The 24,615-nt window shown below is 40.9% G+C and overlaps 1 protein-coding gene across 2 annotated transcripts in view; it reads right to left on the bottom strand.

The window, feature by feature from the left end:
• Positions 1–4,639: 4,639 nt before the first annotated feature.
• The window catches only part of LOC135304262 (connector enhancer of kinase suppressor of ras 2-like), a 163,523-nt gene continuing 143,547 nt past the window's right edge, over positions 4,640–24,615 (bottom strand). Inside the window, exons 20-25 of one of the 2 annotated variants that reach the window (XM_064426505.1) lie at positions 19,863–19,934; positions 9,964–10,034; positions 9,133–9,236; positions 7,323–7,830; positions 6,820–7,019; positions 4,640–6,200 (exon numbers count right to left, since the gene is read on the bottom strand). In XM_064426505.1, coding sequence (XP_064282575.1) covers positions 5,985–6,200; positions 6,820–7,019; positions 7,323–7,830; positions 9,133–9,236; positions 9,964–10,034; positions 19,863–19,934 — 1,171 coding nt within the window. In that variant the 3' untranslated portion in view covers positions 4,640–5,984. The remainder of the gene's footprint in view (positions 6,201–6,819; positions 7,020–7,322; positions 7,831–9,132; positions 9,237–9,963; positions 10,035–19,862; positions 19,935–24,615) is intronic. The other variant, XM_064426506.1, reaches the window with a different exon arrangement.

The raw sequence follows: 24,615 nt of genomic DNA on the forward strand, positions 1-24,615 counted from the left end.
TGCCAAAGATTTGGAGTTGGTGGGGTTTGCAAAATACACGTTGTCAGCACGTTGGACAGGTTGAACACCAGCAGTACGATACTCCAGTGCTTTGGTATTTCAACCCCTGAATATACAAAGACATTACTACAGCCTACTTCACAGTTTAATGCAAGTAAAGTGCAAGCCATAGTACAAGGGTGTCATACATTTCCATACATGTAAGCGTTATCTAAAAAAGGCTCTGTACAAGGTTTATTAGCTATTTAGTAACCTAGATGGAAGTCACCTATGGCCCAGCAATTAATGGTCTTACAAGGATATTGTCTTTGTAATACAGTATGTGTCAAATGTAAAACGTTTATTAATACTAGTGCATTTCTCTTACATCCTAACCTGTTTTCTCGTCAGATTTTTAAGCTGAAATCCTTGTTTCTCAGTAAAACAGAAGTCTTAACTGGTAACAGGGTCTTACTGGTATTTTGGCCAGCCAACACAGTTTGTTAAGACGTATTTGTTTTGTGGTTGCTAGTGAAAAAATGCAATAGTTAATATATATATGTGACATCCTTAGTTAATCTGCAGCATTCGGACAGACACATTTACTGTTAGTAAAAAGATCTGTATTGATACCCTCACCAACGCCTGAGGATGAACAATATTCTAGAAATGTGAGGACAGAAGCTACAGGGCTTAGCTGGTCAAAGAGCAGGTTGTTGACGTATTTGATCATTTTTACAACATTGCTTTCTTTCAAATACTGCTCATACAGTGGCATTAATGCTTAAAGTCCCTAACTGTCACTTCTAACACATGTATGTTCTTGATAAAAATAAAGATATATCTGTCTGGCCTGCATTAAGAGTGAATATGGTTCTTTTCCTGAAGGCAGTTTCTGTCTGAATTATTTAAATATCTTTATTAAAAGGAGGTCCCAGTAGTATATCACCTATCTTCAAACCTGATAAAAACTTAATATTATTTATAAACCTCCTTCTGGATGTGCAAGAGTGGCATAACCCGTAAAATATAGAAAATAAGTTTTAAAAAATGCTTCTTTTTCTATTAGTGATATCCAGAGTGGAGAGTTCCCTGCCCACATGTTAGAGAGTGGAACTGATCAGAAACATTACATTTGACTTGTGTGTAGTGGGAGCAAAGAAAATAAATATAAACATCAAGTAAGGAAATACAACTTACTAGTTTTGGTTTAAATAGCCATAAAATTTCCATACCTCAGCTGATAGGGCTCAGATGTGATTTTCAGGAGGGATTTTCAGATCTGTGCCCACTTAACCCCCATCAAGAGCCTCAGCCACACGGTGTGAATTCATCTGAGAGAGGAGATGGGGGACCTTTCCCTACAGCATCCTGCCTGGGAAACCTACCCTGAGCCTCAGCTTTGGGGAGGGAAACATTCTGGAAGAACAAGAGCTTGTTAATACTGAATAGAAATGAATAGCTAATATTGCTTCTCCAGTCTGCCCTGTTGTTACCCATTTTTTGTCCTAGAGGTAAATTAACACCATTTGGCAGCAGGGAAGGTGGTGTGCCGTGGCCTAAGGCATGTGGTACATGGAAAATCTGCCATGGAAAACCTGCGCCCTTCTGGCTGCCCTAAAGCATCATTTCCCTACTGTGAAAGCTGAGGAGAGAATAAAATCCTCTATGAGACCCAGCCAACACTTATTTCTCTACCATTAAATGTGGGGAACCCGGGTATGCCCTGAATGGGGGTCAGGCTGAGCCCAGCAACGCAGACAGGCCTGTGCTCTCTTCCTTAAGGAATCTCCCTAGGACTGGCTCAGAACCTCTGCAGAGACACAGGACTTGCTTTACTGACAAACCGAGTGTTTAAACTATAATTAAATTGCCTGGTGGTACCTCTAGCTCAGGGACAGGCATTGCAGAGGGGGCTGGGTTTGCTGTGCTCATCTTAGCCAAGGGTCGTTTTACACAAACCATCTTTGAAAGACTTTGTTCCCCATTGCATGAAGGGTTTGTACAAACTGTTGGTCAATTATCACAAAATAGCTCTGCTGGCAGAGCTCTCTCTCTCCTCAAGGATCAGCAGCCCCCAGCTATATCACCTTGGTCATAAATACTGCTATTTTTGGCAGAAAGAATGCTTTTGTCACTTCGGAAGACAGGAAGACCACATGAGGAAAGAACATGGCAAATAAGGTTTGTGATAATCTTGGCCTGATTTGCATTACTTGAGACAAAGATAGGAATGTTCTTTGTTCTCCTCAGATTTGTGTTGAGTTAAACAACTTCTACCAGATTCTTCATTTTTCTCCCAGAGGTCCTATTAACATTTAAAGTGAAATCTCCTAAAGGTCAGCAGCAGAATTGTGCCATTTTTGAGGAGGCTGAGTCCTTCCCAGAGCCACTGTAAAGTGACTCCTCCAAAGGTACCTGTTCTGTCCTTCACAGGACCTTGGAGAACGAGCTGCAACTGCCGAGAGGAGGGAGAGAAGGCTTAACTGGCCACGTACAATTCTCTGCAACACTCATTTATTTTTCCTTGGAAAAAGCCAGTGGAGCACCACATTCCCAGCTCCAAAGGCAGCAGCCAGAGCTGAATGTACTGATAACAACCCCCTCCTACTCCTCCTCTGATTTTTGTTCATGTCAATTAGAGCAAGCTCAGGGTAGTTTTCACTTAAAGCAATGAAACCAAGAAAAATGTCTTGGTTCTCTCAGGAAGTGATGCCGAGAGAGCTATTAAAACACTTTCTAAGATCTGACATGTCACTGAATACAGAACAGTATTAAAAAAGGAGGGGAATCAGTAGCTCAGGGGAAGCATTAAATCAGTTGTAATGAAAAATAGCCAGTAACAAAAAGACTCAGCTTGTGGAGTGTCAGAGAAAGTGTATGGGCTGAGACATTTTACCTGAAGGAATTCTGAATGAAGACACTAACTTTAATAAGATCTACTTAAATAAAGCACATCCAAACAACATTTCCATGTTGTTGTATATGTTAAAAACCAAGTTTTACCTGAGAATTCAGGCAGGAAAACTAGTAAATTAATAAATCTATTGTACAGCTGCTATTTATTTCCCATGATGAACTCAACAGCCAAGCCTTGTTCTTTTCTTATTTAAAAATATGGCATTAAAATGACCACAAGAATTCCAGCTGCTTTGTACTGTGTGTTTAAGTACCTGTTGGTCCAGGAGAATTGGATATATTTTAATACATAAGCAGGATTTGGTGCATGAATTTTTAAATACATTATCTGTATTGCACTTTGCATTCCAGTGAGTTCAAAGGTGCTGAAAATCCAAATAATTGTGCAGTGGTGACTGTGCACATTCCTCTCTGCAGTCCACTGAGATTGGTACTGACATCCAGAAGGAAGAAACCGTGGCTGGGAGGGAAGGGCTGCAGGGTGGGGTTGAGCAAATGTGCCAGGAGAAAGATAAGTTCTTGTGAAATGGCTTCCAAATGCCAGCTGACATTTGTGAAAGAATAAAGTCTTTGTATTGCTTAATTTAGCAATTAGGTTTTGCTTGCTCTAAGGCACAAGCAATGCCAGACAAATGGTTCAGACTTTTCTCCCAGTTAATCTTAAGCCCATTAGAGGGAATTTCTCCAGTGTATCTCAGCTCATTTCATCTCATGAATCTCCTGGACAATTTATTTGGCCTATTCAGTGCAAATCACATTTGCTGAGAGCTGCTCTGCAAGAGCAGGATGCAGACTCACAATTCCGAGAATTTCAGAAAAGATGATCTCATGACACTGAAAGATTTTTTAAAGATAAGCTGAGCAAAAGTATGAACTGTCTACTATTTATCTCATCTATTAATATTACAGAAATTGTATTTAAACTTAAAACAGAGATCATCTGTTTTCCCTACTACTTGTGTCATTTCTGAGATATCTGTCTTCCCAATTATGTTTTTCATTTTCAGCTGTATCTCTAAGTAGTACTTTCTGTTTACTTGTGACTTCACTGAATATGCTCAGTTATGTCTTGAGTGATGAAGCAGTGGCATTTGAAATCCTTTTGGAAAGTTATTTGGAAATAATTTAGATATTTTCATTACGAAAGCACAAATCATCTTTTGGGTTTGAAACAATAGGCATATTTACATTTCTTTAGGAATTTAGTTCAATCTATGTAACTATTTCTGTGACCATCCATCACTGCTTGCATGTATAATATGAATTAATTTCTAAATGGATTTAATTCTATAATTTATGCTGTTGCTCACTGGAAATGAAGGAATGAAATTAAGACTGGAAAGAAGGGAGAAGGCAAAGGAAAGGTGTTTTTAATTTTGTCTTTGTTTCTCACTATGTAATTGTATTTTAAATTGTTAATAAATAAATTTTTCCCAAGTCAAGTTTGTTTTGCCTACAATAACCATTAGCAGGTGATCTCCCTGTCTTTGTCTCAACCCAGGAGCTTTCCCATGGCATTTTTCCCCTCCTGTCCAGCCAAGGCAGCCCCCCTCAGCTGCTCTGTGGAGACAGAACTAAACACCCAGCACACCTTCACCTGCTCTGGCTTTGGGAATAATGAAATCTCTTCCTGGACACTAGGACCTCACTGAGATGACATTTTTTCCTCTATTATACTGAACTGCATTAATTTTACAGTCGTTGATGGATGAGAGACAATCAGGTTTATCTGAAAAAATGATCAGTGAATTTGTTTCAGTGAAATGACATCAGCTGTATTCACATCCCCTTCCTTCTGCCTTTTAGAACCATTCTAGCCAGCAGAGTCAAAGCAAACCATGAATGGCTTTGAAATCTATGTTCAGTAGCATTCAGAGCAATCTTTTTCCCCCCCAAGAATACAAGTATTTTCCCCAAAATCTGATTCTTACCAACCATTCTCAGCCAAGCAAGGAAGTGAAATCCACTGCGTGACTTGTGTGTCTTCCCAAACCAATCAATACCGATTGGTTTTTGAATGATGTTTTGAATAACTTCACCCACTTGCAAATGTACTGCTAGCAGTTAAAAATTATTGCCAGACATTACATAATTTTGAATTATTAACTCAGCTATAGATGTCAGTGTATCACAGAATGTAATTGATTAGTTCAGGAGGTTTTTTAAGCTTCATTCTCATGCTTTTTTTTAAATTTTGTGACTCACAGTCATGTGTCACTTAAATTCACAGTGAAGAAACGATGAAAACCTGCAGTATGTACCTTACTCAGTGCAGATTTTTTTTCTTTCACCATGAAAAACTTCAAATCCTATTAAAACCAGTTGAAGTTGCAGCATTAGTGAACAACCAATATTGTTCTACTCATATCTTACCTCTGTGCCAAACCTGCTTGCTCGTGTTCCTTTGTTTAAAGGCAGGCACAGCACGTTACAAACACAGTATTTAAATGGCATGTACAGAGTGCCCATAGGGCCAGACTGGGATCTATTTCTTAGATGTACAGTGTACATTTTAAGGCACACTATAGGGATTGAGTTTACATTTTGATAACTCTGTCCTTTTATTTGCAAAGATGGTCACTACCTGGAAATGTTGCAAAAATAAATGTTCATCTCTAAGAGTGGCCAATGTATTCATGTCTTCATTTTTATATTTTTTTCTCAAGAAAAAATGTGTGAAAATGTGAACTTTAGGGAATTTTAAAAGGAAATGTCAACTACCATGTTACATTTTATATACATAGATATGTATTTATATATATCTAAATATATAAAATGATTGCAGGAGCTCATACTATAAGCTGAGTTTTAGTACAGTACTTTAAATATACTGGTATTTATTTTCAGTTACACTTCTGCACCACTTCTTCCTAATGCAGAGCTTGATACGGACATTGGTTGATAATAGCAAACAAAAAAATTCATAAAGAATATTATTGTCTTATCATGCAATGTAGTAGGCATCCTGTGGCACTATTCTCTTACCCAAGTATTTACAGTACTGCTGAGTACCTCAGTGATAAATTCACCAGGGTTTGTCTGACTGCATGTGTCAGGCACCCAGCAGTGACCCAGCTGAGCTCCTGTCACACGTGGGTCTCGATGAAGGAGTGTGTGTGTGTCAGCATTGGGGCTGAGCTTGCCAGTTCAGAGGCTCCGTTTTGAGACTTCCCAGCAGCACTGTACTCACAAATGTCCAGGAAAAACTCATAGTTCTTTAATTTCCAATCTTTGAACTTCTTGGATGTTAAGTTGGGGTCATCCAGAAGGCTGTTGATAACTGTGAGGTCCCCTTCCTTTGCCTGGCAAATTCCAGAAAGACAGAGGATAGGTCAAAATGAAATTCTGTATTTCAGTACTTTATTTCTTCTTTAATGCCAAGTGCCAGGAAAATTACTATGGAAACTTTAATATTTACCTAAATTCAGGAACTATTACAACATAAACTTTTTGACAGCTCAGTCTGTGCCACATGCTACAATTTGCCCACACGGAGTGCCAAATAATCCTTTTCTTTCCTTAAGATGGAACATATTTGCTTTAAAGGATTTCTAGTATCTTTGAAACTTCATTTTAAAGCTACAAAAAAAGCATTAATAGTAGAAACATAAAGAGATTAAGGACAAGGGAGAATGGCTTCATACTGCCAGAGGGCAGGGTTAGCTGGGATATTGGGAAGGAATTCCTGGTTGTGAGGGTGGGGAGGCCCAGAGCACTGTGGCTGCCGCTGGATCCCTGGAAGTGTCCAAGGCCAGGTTGGACAGGGCTTGGAGAAACCTGGGATAGTGGAAGTTGTCCCTGCCATGGCAAGGGTGGCACTGGATGAGCTTTAAGGTCCCTTCAACCCACCAGCATTTTGTGATGCACAATTAGTTTTCCTACTTTATATTTTTGCACACAAAATCGGGGATAAAGCCTTACTTTTAAAGTGCTCTTGAGGACTCGGATGTGGTGCAGCTTCTCGTTGATCACTGGGTCGTTGCATCGCTTCACGAAGGACTTGCGGAACTCCTGCTTGGTGGAGGGACGCTGCTCTCCGAAAGCTGACAGGCTGGCTTCTTCCAGAGTTCTGTAGAGCTCTTGCAGACCGTCTGTGATTTCTTCAATTTCTTTTACGTTTTCTGAAAGGAAAGAAAGAACCCTAACAACAAACCTGATCATTCAGATGAAGTCTCTAAAATCAGCAATACTGCAACTTCAGTACTATATTAACCTATTACTCAGTTCTGCAGTGTTGGTTTTGATGAGACAAGAACATCATCCCAAAGCTCCATTTTTAGCGCTACATCCTGGCATTTCAAGTACAAACTCCTGCGTTTGCCAACATCCAGCAGTTCAACCACAAAATTCTTGCTGAGAACAGTGGCAATACTGCTCTGGATTTTGATGGCAGCAAAGTGGAGCAGAAATCTGCCAGAGCTTACCTTCTGCACAGAAACTATTGTGCCTTCTAAGAGGAACACTCTCATCCAGACTGTCGTCGGTCCCCTCAATGGACTTCACGCGTCCCTTCCCGCGCACGTCTCTGTTTCGGGGAAGGCTTTGGCTGCGCGGTTTCTGGGGCCGCCCGTGGGAGCCGTGTCCCCTTGGACATTCCACCAGAGGAAAAGGCCCATCCTGCTCAAAATTGTGGCGCCTCTGGACGGGCAGCGTGGCTTGTCTCCGTCTGTCCGGTGACATTCCGGGCCGGCCGCTCGCGTACTCCGCCTCCGGAGGGACGGTCTGGAGGAAGTGGAGCCCTGAGCTGGTTAAGGGGGTCTCTATCAGGTCCTGCCACGAGCGCCGTTCTCGGTAGGGAGGTCTGCACCCCGAGGAGTGCGTGCTGCCCGCCGCGTCCTGCCGCGAGTCCTCGGCAGAAGAGTGGGAATACGTGGATTCGCTGGAAAAGTGTCGGCCTTGTTTGGCTTCGGGGAATGGGCTTGAAGAATTCACCTGGAAAGACACAAAAACATCTGCCCATGAGATGATGTTTTCGACAGACCCAAGGAAATGACTGCAGTGTAAAACGCTCTATGATATCTAGTAATCAGATGGACTCATGGGTTGGATTTGTCATAACATGAACCACTGTAAACAGAAGAGAATTAGCAGTGACAACTTTTATACAAGTGCTCTTTTAACCACTCCCTATTCTTGTTTTGCACATTCTCTGCCCACAAGCAACTCCTGATGGAAAGAAAAGTGTAACACTGGTGCAGGTTTCCTGAAGACTTGTCCAGCTTACACTCAGTGCAGCTGAGGACAGTGGAAGTCTCCAAAAGAAACCATAATCGGATATCCTTTCATTTTTTTTAGGGGCCAAACAGAAAAAAAAAACAAAAAACAAACCCAAACAACAAAATTTCAGCACCCAGGAAGATTTTTTGCTGGTGGACCATTGAACTTGTGAAACTATTTGAATGAATTCTCTGGGTCTGTGTATAAATTTAATTCAAAACAAAAAGAAAGGCAAAAATGTGGAAAAACAGAAAGGGAGGGGCTTAACCTGTATCCCAGTTGATAAAACAGCATCACATGGGTGAAAATCAGTCTGAGCTTCACCCATGTGATGCTGTTGTCTCAGTCACTCTTTCTTTGGTTCTGGCTGTGTGAGGATCATGTCATTCACGCTGAAGAAAAATCTGAAAGAAAAATAGAGAACAGTCCTATCTGTGCTTGGAATCATAGAATAATTATCATAATTGCCTGTGTTTTGTCGAATAGAAATGTTCTATTTGCAATACTGTCATTACCATGGTATTGTACAAAAAAACCCCTTTCCTAGAAAGATTTGTTCTTCAAAAAAGAACTAAAACATGATTACTGGGTGAATGTGAGCTGATCTTAATCTCTAGCATCCAGTATCCAATATTCATAATTGAAAACTGGTCTGAATTAATACAAACTATCCCATCCATCACATTTTTTTCATATTCTGCAGTGAAGGTAAAATTTGAATATTCTATTCCTGTTATGATGTGTAGTTTCACCAATCCTACAAAAAAAGGTCATATTTCCAGTCTGGTGACAGGTCTGTGTCAGGAGACATTTACCTCTACTTCCTTCCTAACTGATTTGCTATGGAAAGATCCAGCTCTTGGCTCATGAGGAGCAGCAGTAATTTCATTTTTACAATCACACCCGGCTTTGTTCCGCCGCCTTTATGTTGTTTAAATATCCCGGGACAAGGGAGGTGCAAGGCAAGGCCCGGAGGTGTTTGTGGTGACCCGGGGCAGGGCAGAGTGTGTGACTCACTGAGGGGGTGCGGTGGTAGGTGTCACACAGCGTGGAGGAGCCCTCCTGCTTCAGCGTCAGCGAGCCGTCCATGTCGTCCTGATCGCTCTCGCTCCAGTAATCTGCTGACAAAGCATGCCACGTCTCACTCGGGTGTTATCCACCAGAAAGCAGATCCCACATTTTAGCAACATCCTTCCAGGGCAAGGTAGACATTCCCCAGTCACCTGCAGTCCCCAGTCACCTGGTGGGAAGGTCTGGCCCCTCAAACAGGGGGTGCAGGAAGCTCTGAATGCTCTGGGGAAGGGTTACAGCAGGCAGCTCGGGCACCTGACTGCCACTGCACATAAAACCCAACTTCTGCTCACAGACCTTCACACAGAAACCTCATTCCAGATGCTGCAGTACAGCCAGGCCTGAATACTTAATTTAATTGGGCATAACAGGTTCCGCTCTGGGTGATGGGGAGAGGACAAGGCTGGCACCTGCTCAGGAGGTGCAAACAAATATTGCTGAAACACACATTGCCCCAAGTCTGCGATGGTTTTAGGGGGATGAACATCCCTGAGGGCTGGGATCTGGGAGATCACACCTCACCCTGAACCCCGCATTCTCTTTATCACTAATTTTAAGTATTTCTTAAAATTACTGCTCAGGATTTTATTTTCTTTGGTGGTAGCACCAATAAATGTAGTTCTTTGAGGAAATGTATTCTTATCAAAATAGATATTTGGAAAGATATGGCCATATGTTGATAAAGAAGTCAGTTATGACCCCTCCAACTTTACTGAAATACTGAATAGATTTGTACTGTGTGCTCTCTTCTTCTAATTATAATCACTGAGGCATTACCTTCATCTGGGTGAATATCCTTGTCATCAGGTGTGTAACCAATTGCTGCGAGACCCAAACGGTTCATCCATCTAACAGAACAATAAAAATGAGGAAGAGAAGTATTTAAAAGGAACATCTCATGTAAATCTGAAGGCATCCACATCCTTAACATCTGGAAAAGTCAGACACAACTCCTAAACAAAAAGGCTGTTAGACCCACAATTCAGATATACTGGGTGGTTAACTGGGAGTGAAGGATTTATCACATTTATTCTGATTGCTATTTATTTCAAGAACTTGCCTGAATTGCTGAAATACTAGAAAATAAAATAGAATTATGATAATTATTGTCTGAAAACCTGTGTTGGGAAATGAGTTGTATTAAACTCGTATCCTCAGAAAGCTAAAACAGCCTGTGGCAGTTTGGTTATTTGCTAGTCTGGATTCACAATGCTGGTGATATAAACACTTAGTGTTGTTGAGCTGTTATATCAACATTATTTTCCCTTAATTTGTTTAATACAGACTTTTGGATTTATAAAGTCTTGGTAAACTGCAAGTGCTTCAATATTTTCACTTTGCATTGGATGGGCTGGTTTCTTTCTTTGTCCTCAAATTATTTAGTTTGATAGGAAATAAGATTATTTACTTCCTTATGGAAATATTATAGTTAATCTTGGGGAAAATACCTTTTGAGTTTTCTTTATGTAAGATTACTGGATGTTTACACAATATATAATTGAAAAACTAGGGAAAAAAGGAAATGAACACACAGAGGGAAAAGTCACTTCTTAATGTTCAGCAAATGGAAAATCAAGAATTATCTTATTTTCATCAACAAGAAGATATAACCAAAGAAAAAAGCCCTAATAGTGACATCTATAATGCCTGGGATGTTTTGAACCATTCCCTTCCTCAGTGACTAAATTCTTAATTATCTAATTAATTTCCCAGAAAATTGATGTGAGAGTTTATCTAGAAGCAGCTCTTTTTTTCCTTTTTGAACATTTGCAACATCAAATTTGTTAATAATTATCTTCTTGGTTAATGAATATTATAATGACAAAGCCATCTTTCACAGGCCTCAAGTCAGACATTAGTGAACAGTACATGCAATATCAAAAGCACGAGTTGTTTTGCAGATTAAAACAAGAAAACTCTTCAGTGTCATTCTTTCCCACTTGTACTAGAGAAGAAAAAAAGCTTTTAAGGACATGTGTGACTGTTATTGTCCAGGAGAGTGGTGTGTGGGAGATGGGAGGCACAGCAAGGAGGCAGAAAATGAAGGAAGAGTGAACTCTCCACTAAAAATAGCCCGGAGTTCAGCACGTATCGATCCCTGCTCCCAGCAATGATCCCATCTCTGATATTGATACGGCACTGACTCACTGCCTGCCTGCACCTCATGGCTTCCCTGAGCAGCCAAAGGGGACAGCACCGTTCACTTCTTACAGGGAATTGTGACAGGGTTTCATTTACTTGCAAAACTATGGAAATAAAGAACAATCATATTGCTTTGCCTCTCAGTATTAAGGCAGAAGTCGGCAAATTGGAGATGAAAATGGAAACGATGATTAGTTTTCCCAAATACCAACTGCAGGTTTAGCACTGCTTACAGCCGTTGTTTGCATCAGCACATCAATAACTCATCTTTATCATGAGGGAAGTACATTTAAAATGGATTAACAGATTTACAGAAGAGCTTTTGCACAGTGCTCTCCAGCATCATTTCCCTCAGCACACGGTGCCTGCATGGCCTGATGTTTGCTTCCCTTGCAGGGCAGATCCTTCGCTGCAGGAATGGCACTGACATCACTCCCTGCTCGTTAGCAGGCATTTCCATTCACCAGTTTTTCATCAGTTGTTCCCAAATTTCTGAACTCATTAGCACTGCAGCAAAATAGTTTTAGTCATACTTTGCCATATGCCTTTGGCAATTAAGCAGGATGGCTCAGTGCCTTCAACTGAGGTTCTGCTTAAGCACCAATGATAAATTAGGACTAATTACAATTTTCCAAGTTAAAACAGACTCAGCCATTTGTGTGGTCAGTGCATGGAAATTTATATTGTCTTAAATTTCTTGCAAAATTTCTTTTGTTGCTCATTGTTCATTTGAGGGTGTCAGATCTTGGAAGCAAATACAGACACCAGCTGAAGTTTTAGGATTAACCTCCCAGAGCCAGAGATGCTCTGAGGATACCCAGAGTATCAGCTTTATGCATGTGGCCTCAATGGCCAGATCTGGAATTAGCTGAAGTTAATCTTCCTTCTCTAAGGCTGCTCAGGCTTTTCTCTTCCAAAGGCCAAGATCATCCCCAGCTAGAGTTACAAGGACTTTCTTACCTCATTTACCACAATTCAGAGTCAGCTCTTGGTCAAGGCAACATAAAGGGTTATCTGATGACATTCAGTGGCTTATCATGACAAAATCTCTTCAGATAAAAGATCTAGAATCTCCATTTTAGGTTTTGTACTTTTAAGAAAAGCATGAGTGAATGTTGTTGAGGTTAATCAGGAGATATACAAGTGGTGAGATTACAGCTCATTTTCTTACAGTTAATTTTTTTTTTCCCAAAGAAATGCAAACTCAGTTCGAAAGGAACCCTGCATAAACTTGATGAATTTCCTTGATGAGCAAACCACTTTCATTTTTCAGAAAACTGCAGGTTTTTCAAGGTTATAAAAAGCTCTTTGTGGAGAGCCTGGAAAGGCAGGCACTTGGTTCTGAACTCTCTCCCAGCTGCCCTGTGGGCAAAGGTTGGGTTCCAGCAGGTGCTGGGAGCTCCTGTGGGAGCTGGCTCCCGAGGGATGCAGGATGCACATCCCATGGAGGTCTGAGTGCTGCAGCTGCCAGCACAGCCAGGGCTGGAGTGCTGCTTGGGGTTCTAGAGATCTGGGATTTCCCTGTGGCCATAAGGGGGCCTGGGCTGCCCTAAGGGGCACCTTTGGGACCTCAGTGCACATCCTGTACCTCAGCCCCAGGCTGGGCTCCCTTCCCCACATCCTGCCTTTTTACCTGGATAACTTCAACAACCCTTCCCTGGTGATAATTAAACAACTAAACAAGCAGTTTCACTGAGTCTAGGCCACCCAACAGAGAGGGGGTTTGCATTCTGGATGGAAATTGTGATGACAGAACAGCACTAAATGTCCCATGGATCCTCTGCCACAACACTTTACCTCCAGGATTGTAAAATCCCCATAAGACACAATCACTTACCCCGTAACAACCTACAGGGAACCAAGAAGTGGGTTGTTTTTTATTGCCTGTGCTCCAGTGAACCAATTGCAGGGAAAGATGAGCCTCCAGTAAAGTCATCAAATGCACAAGTTTTGTACTCTGTCTCAATTAAATTCTAAATAAATCAGGCTTGGTTGTAATTAATTCTGTTGGTTAACAACAGGCACTGTTGTCATTGCTTTGGGATAAAATAGAGCTGCCTGGTAGTATTTAAGTTAAATTTACTGAGATAATTCCGGTTATTACCCAGGGATTTCAGCCCAGGGCCTCTTCTGAGAGTCTGATTCTTCCCCAGGCCTGGGCTGTGCTGAGTGAAGGCACCAGGGCAGTGAGGAGCTGTCACAGCCTGGGCTGAAGAGTGAATCATCCTAAAACACCCCAAACACACCAGAGCACATTCAGCCACTGACAGAAACACTGGGAAATGTTTAAGGGGGCCAAACAAATGGAAACAATTGCACATTGCCTTGCTCCCCTATTGAAAACAAGAATAGGCCACTCCTCAATGTACAAATTAATAAATTTGTGTTTCCTGGCTTTCATAGTTTACTCTGCTGAGCCAGCCCTGGGGCAGTGGGAGGTTCTGGGAGTGAAGGCAATGAGTTTCCACAGTGGATCACACTCAGCCCCTTGGCTGCTCCTTTCTACAGGTCCAGAGTGAAAAAGCACAAATAAAAAAATAAAACAATTTGGACAATCTCAGTTGTCATAAATTGGACAGAACTATTTTGTTGAATGTAGGAGAATGAAAACCAAGGGAAGAGGATAACTTTTTTTATCTTCCTATAAAAAAGGGGTGAAAAGTTACAATTTTTAGGTTATAGTTATAGAACTGCTTCATAAACCCATGGAGAAGAGGGGAGGAAGAAGTGAGATTCTGTGGCTCAGAAAAGTTTGACTTGCTAATATCCTGACTTATTGCACATACCATGTGGCTGCTTTTAGAAAAAGCTATTTAATTCAAATGAATATGTAAAACAATTATGTGTTCTGAAAAGGCGTAAATTCAAGAAAAAGTCCAACTACTTTCACTATTTCCCTCTGTTAAATGTTCCTTTAAAAATGAAGTCTATGAAATCCTAACACATTAACAGAAAAAAAAAAATATATTTCCTATCTTCCATGCATCTTTTCATTATTAATTCTTGCCCTTGTACACCACCTCAACTTTGTGCTAGAAATGTTTCAGTGCAGAAGTATTTTTTTCATTTTTGAGATTGCATCTATATTTGAGATTATTTGGTTAAAAGGAAAAACTAGCACTAAGTGGAAGTTCAATTTCTCTTAAATCAAGTTATCTTTAAGTCCATTAGAGATTCCCTTGAACCATTTATTTCATACATAGAATTTATTCAGTGCAGTTTACATTTAATTTCTGATCAAAAGCTTTGTATTATTTTTTTTACATCACTGGGATAATCAGATTCCAGAATTCACAGTAAAATTCTTTGCAATTCACAATTAGATTTAAAAATTGATTTGTACTTGTTAAGTAGACTTCTCTGACCAGTCTTTCTTACTGAACACCTGAAAAATCAATGCATTTCCCATTTGGCTCCCTAAGGTACATTATTTTCCCTATTTTCTATGATTATGCAGGTAATACAATCATTTAAGAGAATAAAGGGTGCTGTAACAGGGGTGGCTGAAATGCTGCCTTGATTTTCCTCCACACAAAAGGAGCCCCAAAGGCTCTCCTGGTGAAATGTGACCCTGAGCAGATCCTGCTCCGTGAGCTCATCTCTGCCTGCACCAGCCCCAGCAGCTCTGCCTCTGCTGCTGGATTTGTCACACTTGCTGGGATTTGTTAAGCAAAATCATCCATGGGGTAAACTCTGAGTACTCTCAGATTTGATAATTTGACATGACTGTTGATCTTGTTTCATGCATTGTCTTCTTAGATTTGTCAGGCTGGAAAAAGAAGAAAAAAGCCTGAGACAGCTTAAGAATTGACAAGTGAACCAATCTGTGCCCTCTTTGCATGTGCATCTGCTTCATGCACTTAACGGGATTTTTTTTATTTTTAATTTTTTAAACTTTCCTCTGTCAAACAAATGCACAATTATGTCTCTTTTCTCAGAAGTCTGGTTTGGTGTGGGTGTTTTTTTTGGTTTGTTTTTTGTTTTCCCCAGTGGGTAATTGTCAAAAGAAATTCACTGCTTTGTAGCAAATAAATTACCTTTCTGGTACCAGCATTTTACTGTACAAATACAGTTGTGTATCACAGAGAATAAAAGCACACAATAACGGATAGGCTATTTGATCCAGAACCAATAATAAACCCTAAAGAAATCACCAAAACAGTCACAAAAGCCCACTCAACTGGAACTCCTCTTTACTCACTCACTCAAACTGTTGCCCCAGCTTTCACCAAATGATTGGCCCAAAGGAAAGCTCTGGAGAAAGAAAGCTTTGTTTACAAGCAAGAGAACTGAACTTAGCATGGCACAAACTATGGGTGGGGTTTGGGGTTTAGAGGTGAAATTTTTAAAGAAATGGGATGACTTACTTGTGAAATTTTGTAATCTGCTTCTACATGGTTTAAAAAAAATCAGCTCAAATAGGCCAAATAACACTATTGAATGTCTGGCTAATTAAATATGATGAAATTTGTTATTTCTATTACTTATTTCTATTATTTCTTATTTCTATTACTAAATTTTCAGATTTGGCAGAGTTACCTCAGTATCTCCAGCATAAGGTCACAATTATGACTTGACTGTGACACTGCCTTCAGCTCAGAGAGGTGCAGGGCTGGAATCACTAAATCTGCTCTGTGAAATGCAGCTGAACTGCTTGGCTCCCAGAAGAACTTATCAATTCACACTGGCACTGTTTGCAGCAGAATTTGATGAAGTTAATTTTGTAATTTAAGCTGGTGCAGACCCTGCCTCCTGCACGAGGGATGAACTCGCCCAGCCCTGATTTGGGTGGTGCTGGAAAATCACAATTGTGCACTGCAAACTCCATCAGCCACTGGGGCTGGGACTGAGTGAGGGGGAAGTGGAACTTCACAAGTCTAGGGCAAATATTCAGAACTTGCAGGAAGCAGGAGCCAGGTGACCTGCCCAGGAAAGGAGGTTTGGAATATTCCAGCTCAGTGCTGGGAATTCCTGGAGCAGTATTTTGCCCCGACAGGACACAGCAGCTGCACTGTCACCCTGTGCACTCCCATGAACATCATGGTTTCACCCCGTCCTTGGGGCCTGCAGCTAATTCTGATCAGAAAATTGTTTTACTTGTGCTGCACTTAAGGAGCTTTTATGTGAGAACAATAAATTAGAGGGCTGGCGTGGCCTCGGGCACGGATTTGAAACAAGTTTATGTGAACATAAAAGGAAGAAAGGAAAACCTGCTCTTTATGATTATTTACAACACCATTGGGGAGCTCCATTCCAAGGATTTTGTTTGAAAAGTGCCTTTCATGTTCTGCAGAATTATCTCCTGGCTTTTCAGCAGGTAAGGGGCTGAGAGTAAGAGCTCTCTAACAATTTACTCAGCTCAATTTGATAAAGAGCTGGTGAATTAGGCCAGACAGATCTGACAATCTCCTGCTCACTTGTCCAGTTCAAGGGGGAAAATGTCTAAGAGCTGAAACTTTTAGTTGCCAAGAGCTTTACTTGGGTGCCAGTTTATATAAAGTGAAGACTAAGTGCATTGAAACTGGAAAAATGTGTTAATCCTGGCTCACCATCTGATTTGGCCAAGACCTGCCAAAGAGACCAACATGCCTGAAATTTAAGGAAGAAAACAGAATTAACTTTAGTAATAAACAGGATGATTTAGGGAAACCCATGAGTAACTCACTTGGTTATACTCCATATGTAAAAGTAGATGGGAGACACCATAAAATTTGCTTAATTCAGAATACTTCAATTTTCACACAGTTCTTTTTAAAGAGAAATATTGTGCTATAATCTTTCAGGTCTTGGAAAATATAGGAGTGAGCCCTACAAAAATCAATTATCATTCTGTTTCAGTAGCAACTATTTGTTATATTTCTTGAATGAATGCCAAAGATTTATGGGAGTTATTAAAATTGCAAAGTTAACGCAGTTATTCGAATCAAAAGTGATCAAATTATTCAGCCTAAAATAGAAACTTTTAAAAAATTAATATTTGGAGTCCATGATGAGACTGCAAATGCACTGCCCTGCATTTCAATGGCATGTAAGTTTTAAATAACACAGATGTTGTAAAACAACCCAATATTAAATTCAATGCTAATTAAAGCCATAAACAGGTTATGTGTGGTGTGGTAGGAGATGAAGCACTTCTGGGAAATAAGGCCTTTAACAAGCTTGGAGTAGCAGCTAGAGATGAGCTCATCAAGTTCATTATTAATTCATTTCTAAGAACACGGCTCTGCTCGTGTAAGACCTGACAAAACAGCACGAGCATGAATTTTGCAAACCCGAGTAACACAGCAGGCAAAACTCAGCCACAGCTGAGTGCCTCGGTCTGCTACAGAATAATCCAGCCCCACCCACTGGGGACCAGCTCTTTCCTCAGCAATGGGGGGTTAAAGGCACAGGAAAATATTCCAGAGTGGAAAAAAATAATAAACAGTGAATCTGGGGTGAGAAACTCTAAAAAGAGCTGTTACAACAAAAGCTGGTGGTCAAGGCAGTTGAAGAAAGAATAAAATTCCCCTCGTAGTGAATGAGGAATGTTCCTTTCCATGCCAGGACTCCTTCACTTTTCAGCATGAGGGATCCCCCCTTCCACCAGGGAAAATCCACTTAAATTCTGTGCTGCAAGCAGGAGTGAGAGATACCACGTGAAATATTTGCTGTGTTTCCTCACATTATGGGGTAGCAATTCGCTGGGAAGTGAGAGATTTGTGGAATCAGTATTTTAAACACATTTTTTCATCTATGAATCTTGCTTCCTCATTTCACATTTCACCCAGGATCTGTGGGAGAGGGAATTCCAGGATGCCTGTAAGAGCTGCAGGGGTGCCCAGGGATGTTACAGAGGGAGCAGAGTTATCCATCATTGGGCTGGGGAGTGAATTCCAATTGCACTGCAGGGACAGAGCTGCTGAAGGGAAAATACTGCACAAAATACTTAAGTAGAAGTTCACCCTTTGTCTGCTTCCCAAAACTTCAGGGAAAAGGCTCTTGTAAATTCCAGAGTAAATGATGTGAAGGATGGTGTGGGATGGAAGGACACGCTGGCACCTTCCCAGCTGCTCCTGTGCTCCAAGGCCTCACTGCAGCTTCCTGGGCTCCCCATGGAAAAATCAATGGATGTTGTAAAAGCAGCTCATCAAATGTGTGTCAAGACCTCCTGGTTTTCCTGGAGTCAGAACATTTTATGTATAATTTATAGATATGATCAATGGCACTTCAACAAACGAGAGCTACCCCAGCAGCTGAAATCAAGGGAGACCAGGCAGAGTTAAACCAGTAAAACATCCTCACTTGGGTTTTGTCCAAACAAACCTGAACCACACCACAGAACTGAGCAGTGGAACATTAACAGCCTTGAAAAAATATTTTTCAGCACTTATACCCTGAAAGTGTCCCACTCCTGATAACTGAGGCTCATCCCCCTCCTCAGTGCAGGAGGAACAGTTTCACCCCAGCCAGGCTCACAGCCCAACACACTGAAGAGCCACGTAAGCCACAGAATATAAATGTTAGTTCAACAATGGTTTTTAGGCCTTAATATTCCAAAGGAAAAACCCCATCTGTATGTCTTCCCAAGCTGGCAAACATTAAGAAGAACTGTAAGTAAGAACATCTCAAAGTTTCAGTTATCTGTGCCAGGAAAGATTTAAGACTTCCTAGGAAGGTGACCTTGTCCCAGGTCTTTCCACCTCAGCTGGGAATAAATAAATTTCTGAGGTACCAGGAGGAAGGAGGACATCTGAGTCTGCCTTTTGGGATCTGAGGCCCTGTCCCACCTCCATCCAACCTCTGCCTTCACCACTGAATCACAAAGGAGAAGCACGGAGTGATTTGGGCTAGAAGAGCTCCCAGGAGGTGCCTGTTCCCACAGCCACCCACAGCAGGGCCAGCTTTAATGTTGGGTCAGGTTGTCCAGTGCCTTGTCCAGTCAGGAGTTTGGAATGGCCCCCCAGCACATCCAAGGACATTTAAAACTCACTACAACACCAAAAATGGAATTTTGCTTGCCTCTGCTCTGTGTTGGGACAGTGATGTGGTGAATAAAATTAATTACTGCTGATTTTCCATGTTGCTGGGGGTTGTTCTTGGCACTTGAAGGGGAATATACACATATATTTATATATATTTACACATATACACACACCCCCCACCACCTGGGTGTCCTCTGTACAAGCTTTGTTGTGGGTGCACTGTTTAATGTACCAGAAACACTGATCCCACTTAGACTTCCAGCCTTTACCTACAAAACATCACAAGGGTGATGAACATAAGCCTATCAACAACAGAAAAATTTCTAATTAACAGAGATGAGACCAGCACAAGTAACTTTCCTTTGCAGAGCTAAGACATGTCGTGGCAGGAAATGTCAGCGAAGTGAGCCACAGAATGTGATGTATTCACTGAAATTAATGGAACACTAATTCCTGAGAACACCACGAGCCAGCATTCCACCAGCCTCCAGGAGGATATTCCTGTGTGAGATGAAATATTGAAGCACCAGGATAAAGAATATCCCACAACAAAGGGGACACACAACTCACCTGTTCATCTCTTCAAGGCAGTCGGTTGCGAAGTAGAAGCTCTTTATTTTGGGGTGACATGCTTTGAAGGCACTATAAAAAAGAACACAAAGAATAAAAACCACCTTTTCTTTCAAACATCTTGTCTACAGATACACCAGACTGTCCTGCTCTGTGATTCTTCAGCATGTTACAGCTTTCATAGGCATTTTTCATCTTCAGTCTGAATTTTGCTGCCTAAATTTATCGATGGATTCCCCCAATCTGATTTCATCTAGGTTTGTGATCCTCGTACTTTGCAAAAATTTCAAAAGTACTTGAATGATTTAAAAATATAAAACCTTTTGATAACCACTGATGTTCTACATCTAAAAAATTCTTGGAGAATTTGAAAGTCTTATTGAGTATATTCAAGTACATCCTAGTTGTATTCCAAAGATCAACTAAAGCAATAAATGTTTGATCCCCCCACCTCTTCTCATGTATTTGATGACAGTTTTATGTTCTACAAAAAGAAATGCAGAGGGCTGCCAACTTGAGCTAGAAATCACTGGAGTAATAGATAATAATCAGATGGCATGGGTGATTATAGTTCACATAAAATGCTTTTTATTAATGCTTTTATGTGGTCTAACCCCTGAGCTCTCCCTCAGCTGAGCAGTTGAAAAATGCTAAGAACAATAATCCAAGTTTTTACAAATTTTTTGTGTGGATATAATGAAAAGGAGTTTTGCTATCAAGGAAACCAGAAGGTCCCAGCATTAAAGACTATTAATTTGATTAGCTGGCAAATGTTAAAAAAATGCCACACTATCATTCATAACATTTATGTTAAAATATGACATATATATGGTAATTACCTGATGTAAGAATTAGATTAGGAATCATTACACATGGAATTATGAAGAACCTGTGATGCAATGTTTCCACTATTAATAGCTTAAATGCAAATGAGTGTTTTATTAATTACTATGAGTTATTGCAGTTTTCAAAGACAAGATGAAAGCTGAAGAAGCTTCACCTGGACACAGTGATTTTATATATATAATTAATACAAATGCATCCAGCAACAGCTTTCCTAACAAAAGCCCTCCAACAGATTTCTGTATTTCTGTGCAGTTTCTTTTTTCATGGGATTAGGGATATAAAGGGTAAGGTTATCTTTGCACAGAGGGCTATCATTAAATATTAAATTCCATCAAAGGAGGCTGTAGAGGTATTTAAGTGTTGTTTTGGCATCTGGACAGTGATAATTTCCACTGCAGAGCCTCACTGCCCTGGCCACTGGTACTTTGCAAATAAAAGCAGTGAGTGAAATCCCACACAGGGATCCGTGGTGCCCACTAGATGGCACAGGCTTGTTAATTATCCCTCTTTTCATCATTATATAAATGCACTTTTAAGTATGCTCTGATCAACTTTATGCTTTCTTTTAACTGATTGGTACGATGTAATTTTAGTGTCAAGAATTCTTATCATTCTTCTGCTTCTGGTGTGGAACTTTTTAATCCCTCCATGCCAGCTGAGTACCAGCAACTCCAAAGGTTCTGTGGAAACAGCTGTGGGTAAGAAAGGTGGAACAGTTTTGTGTGTTTGGGAATTAGAGCAGTACATGGCACATCTTTAATTACACAGAGATTAGCAAATACTGTACTTCCAACAGAAATTCCTCACACTACTACATTTTTGATGCTGAAAATAGAAAATCCTGACTAAACAAACACTCCTGCATTGTTCTACTGTTGGTCTGAGCTCTCTTCAGCATCTGCACCTTCTCCTGCTCCACTTGCCCAACCACCTCCCAGTGGGATTGGCTCAGATTGGAGAGGATTAGGTGCTGGATCTAAAGATCCTAATCCTTTTGGCTAATCCTGAGACAATATCACATGATGGAGTTTCTGCTTGTAAATAGGATTATTTTCCTAGAAAGGAAATTTAAATACATACAGGCAATCAAATGCCAGTGTTGGGGTTTCAAGTCAGTGTTAATGGGGGGAATAAAGAGTGAATTTGGCTCCACTGTGCTCCTGCAATGTGATGAAATCTATGATTAGTGGATCATTGTCTAGTGGAAAGTGTCCCTGCCCACCGAGGGGATGGAATGGGATGATCTTTAAGGTCCCTTCCAACCCAAACAAGGCTGTGATCCTGTGATTATTAGAATATTTTACATTCTCACAGAACCCTGCCTCAGTTAAGGCACAGAGAGGTGAAATCAGGAGGGTGCAACAGGTCAGGCACTGTCTGCAGGCTCCTGGCTCAGCTGTTGTGAACCTGTCATAAAATGCAGAAAGAGCAGGAATTTTGTCAGGGTAGATCAGGGAAATGCTGCAGGTCTGGCTGCTTTTGCACAGGAGATCCCACATGCCAGGCCCCTGCAAACAGCTCTAATTGGTTACTGTATGAATGTTCCTTGAGATTTTTCTTTCTGATATTGTGATCATTTCCTGAGATAGTGAACATTAAAGCTGCAATAATTTATTGCACTGTTACATATCCTCAGACTGCAGAAAAGAGATCTTTATTGCCATGAAATGGAGATCCCAGTTCTGTGCAAACTTGTGATTGAAATGTAGTTCTGTGTCAGGACTGCAAAACACAACAATAAATCCATCTTCATCTCCCAGCAGTGTCACTGGGATTATTATTAGGGAAGAGTTTAGATACATTTCTACCATTAGGAACTGCAGTCTCCAGGGGAACAATTTGAGATGTATAAATATGAATAATTTAGAGGAATTATATCTATATATTTACATTTGGCTTGGTTTGGAGAGCCCCAGACTGGCTGCAATGATCAAGATGTGGGGTAGTGAGTGCCAGTTTGAAGAATAATCCCTCCCTCCATTGGCTGCACTCCAGTTAACACAGCCCACAAGTTTCTTCCCTGTGGGGGCTCATTGGTGGCTCAAGGGGGCTTTGCTGTCTGCAAAGGCTGTCAAGTTCTTTTCAGAAAGAATAAAATTATGAAACTGTAGCAACATTTAAGCTGTACCTTCATGTCTGCCTGTACTACCATGACATTTGTACAGAGCTCTGACTGCACACTTTCAATATGAAGTGCCAACACTGTGGCATATCCTTGATAAATTTAAGACCCAAATTTGCATTAACTAGGCAATGAAAATTTTCACTAGGTGGAAATTGCTGAAGGTTCAGGCAAGGCACCAGTTGATAAGGATTAATTATACCTGTGGCTCAATTAATCTTTATACTTGGGGATCAGCATCATCATGGAGCATTATAATTATCAGTATCTGTGAAAATAACATGATATTCATGTCATGCCACAGCACACAAACTCAAATAACTATAATTTCTCCTGCTCTGTGATCACTTTTAATCAGGAGGATGCAGGTGTTGCCTAAATCAGTGGGAAGTTTTCCAGTGGCAGTGCAGAAAGCCTCCTTTCACAGGGACAAGGTCACTGCACGTCCAGCTATAGCCTGGAGAGCTGGAGCAGCCTGAGGTAATGCCAGGGCTCCTGAAATAATCAGGGTACCTTCATTAAATGCATTACTGAGGCAAATCATCAAACCATACCCAATGATGCATTCAGTTATCTATATTCTTGTGAAAGCTTTCTTAAGGCTATTCCATCACTGTGAGCCATGGACATCAGGAGCAGCCAGGCTGGGGAGCAGAGCTCCCCCTCCAACAGAACGCTGGGAAAAGAAATCCATTCATTATCCCAGTAAGTCTTCAAATCCTTTAGTTTCAAGAGGGTTGGAACATTTCACATCAATAGCTCTGAAAATAGCAGAGATCTGAGGGGAAATCCAAACTGAGGTCCAAGATGTTCTTAGTTGTGCACTGGGGAGAGCTGAAGGAAAACTGACACTGTGCTTTTGGCTTTTCACTGGAATCAGGCAGTGGAATGATGCTCACTCCTGGCCTTGCAGGACAAGCCAGAAGAGGACAGGGAAGAGTTTTGCAGGTGTGCTCACAGGGGCTGTGGGTTGGAGCTGGCTGGACACAGCCAGGGGCCCCACTCCCACGTGCTGAATATTCTGAATTTCACTGCACTCACTTCCAGGTAGAACAGTGGCTAGGGGAAGGTGCAGTTCTTGTGAGGGGGGAAATGTATGAATGGTAGTCCATGGAGGAAGCAAGCAAATGGAAATTCAGCTCAGGAAAAAAGGGAATATACTATGAACATCTTCATTATACTTTTACCTCTGGACCTGCCTCTTTTTGAAAGGGTTCAAAGCCTGGAGGTTCTCAGCTTTCAGTCGTGTGCAAAGTTTCAGTTAGTCTGACTTTTCCCTGTGCATATACCCTACAGAAATCCTCCTCTAAGCTGAGTTCTGAGGGATTGTGTTCTCATGCTTTGAGGAAAGCTCTGGAAGCTATTTCTAGCTGTGCACAATGACCTTCTGTTTGATCTTGGTTAATTCACTGAAATCTGTTAAGTGCTTTATATTCTAACAAAAGGGTATTATTTTTCCTGTATTTTTGTTCAATATCATTATTAATATCTACTCATTGCTCTGAGGTATTTATAGTGCTCAGTTCATGTTTAATTTCTACAGTGATACCCTCAGCTGAAAGGAGAAATAGAAGTGTAAATTGCACTGTCTTGTACTTCCCTGACACAGTAATAATATCCCCAGACAAGAACAGGCAACTGAAGAGGTTTGATTTTCTGATGAGCAGTCTCTATTGTAATTCATACCTTCAATATTTCTATTGTACTGTGCTCACAGTTGTTTCCTCAGACCAAAACTGCATTCAGTCATTGGAAAAGCAGAGGAAAAATCCAGGATGCTTAGTT

This window comes from Passer domesticus, chromosome 7 (genome assembly GCF_036417665.1).
Source record: "Passer domesticus isolate bPasDom1 chromosome 7, bPasDom1.hap1, whole genome shotgun sequence".
NCBI lineage: Eukaryota > Metazoa > Chordata > Aves > Passeriformes > Passeridae > Passer > Passer domesticus.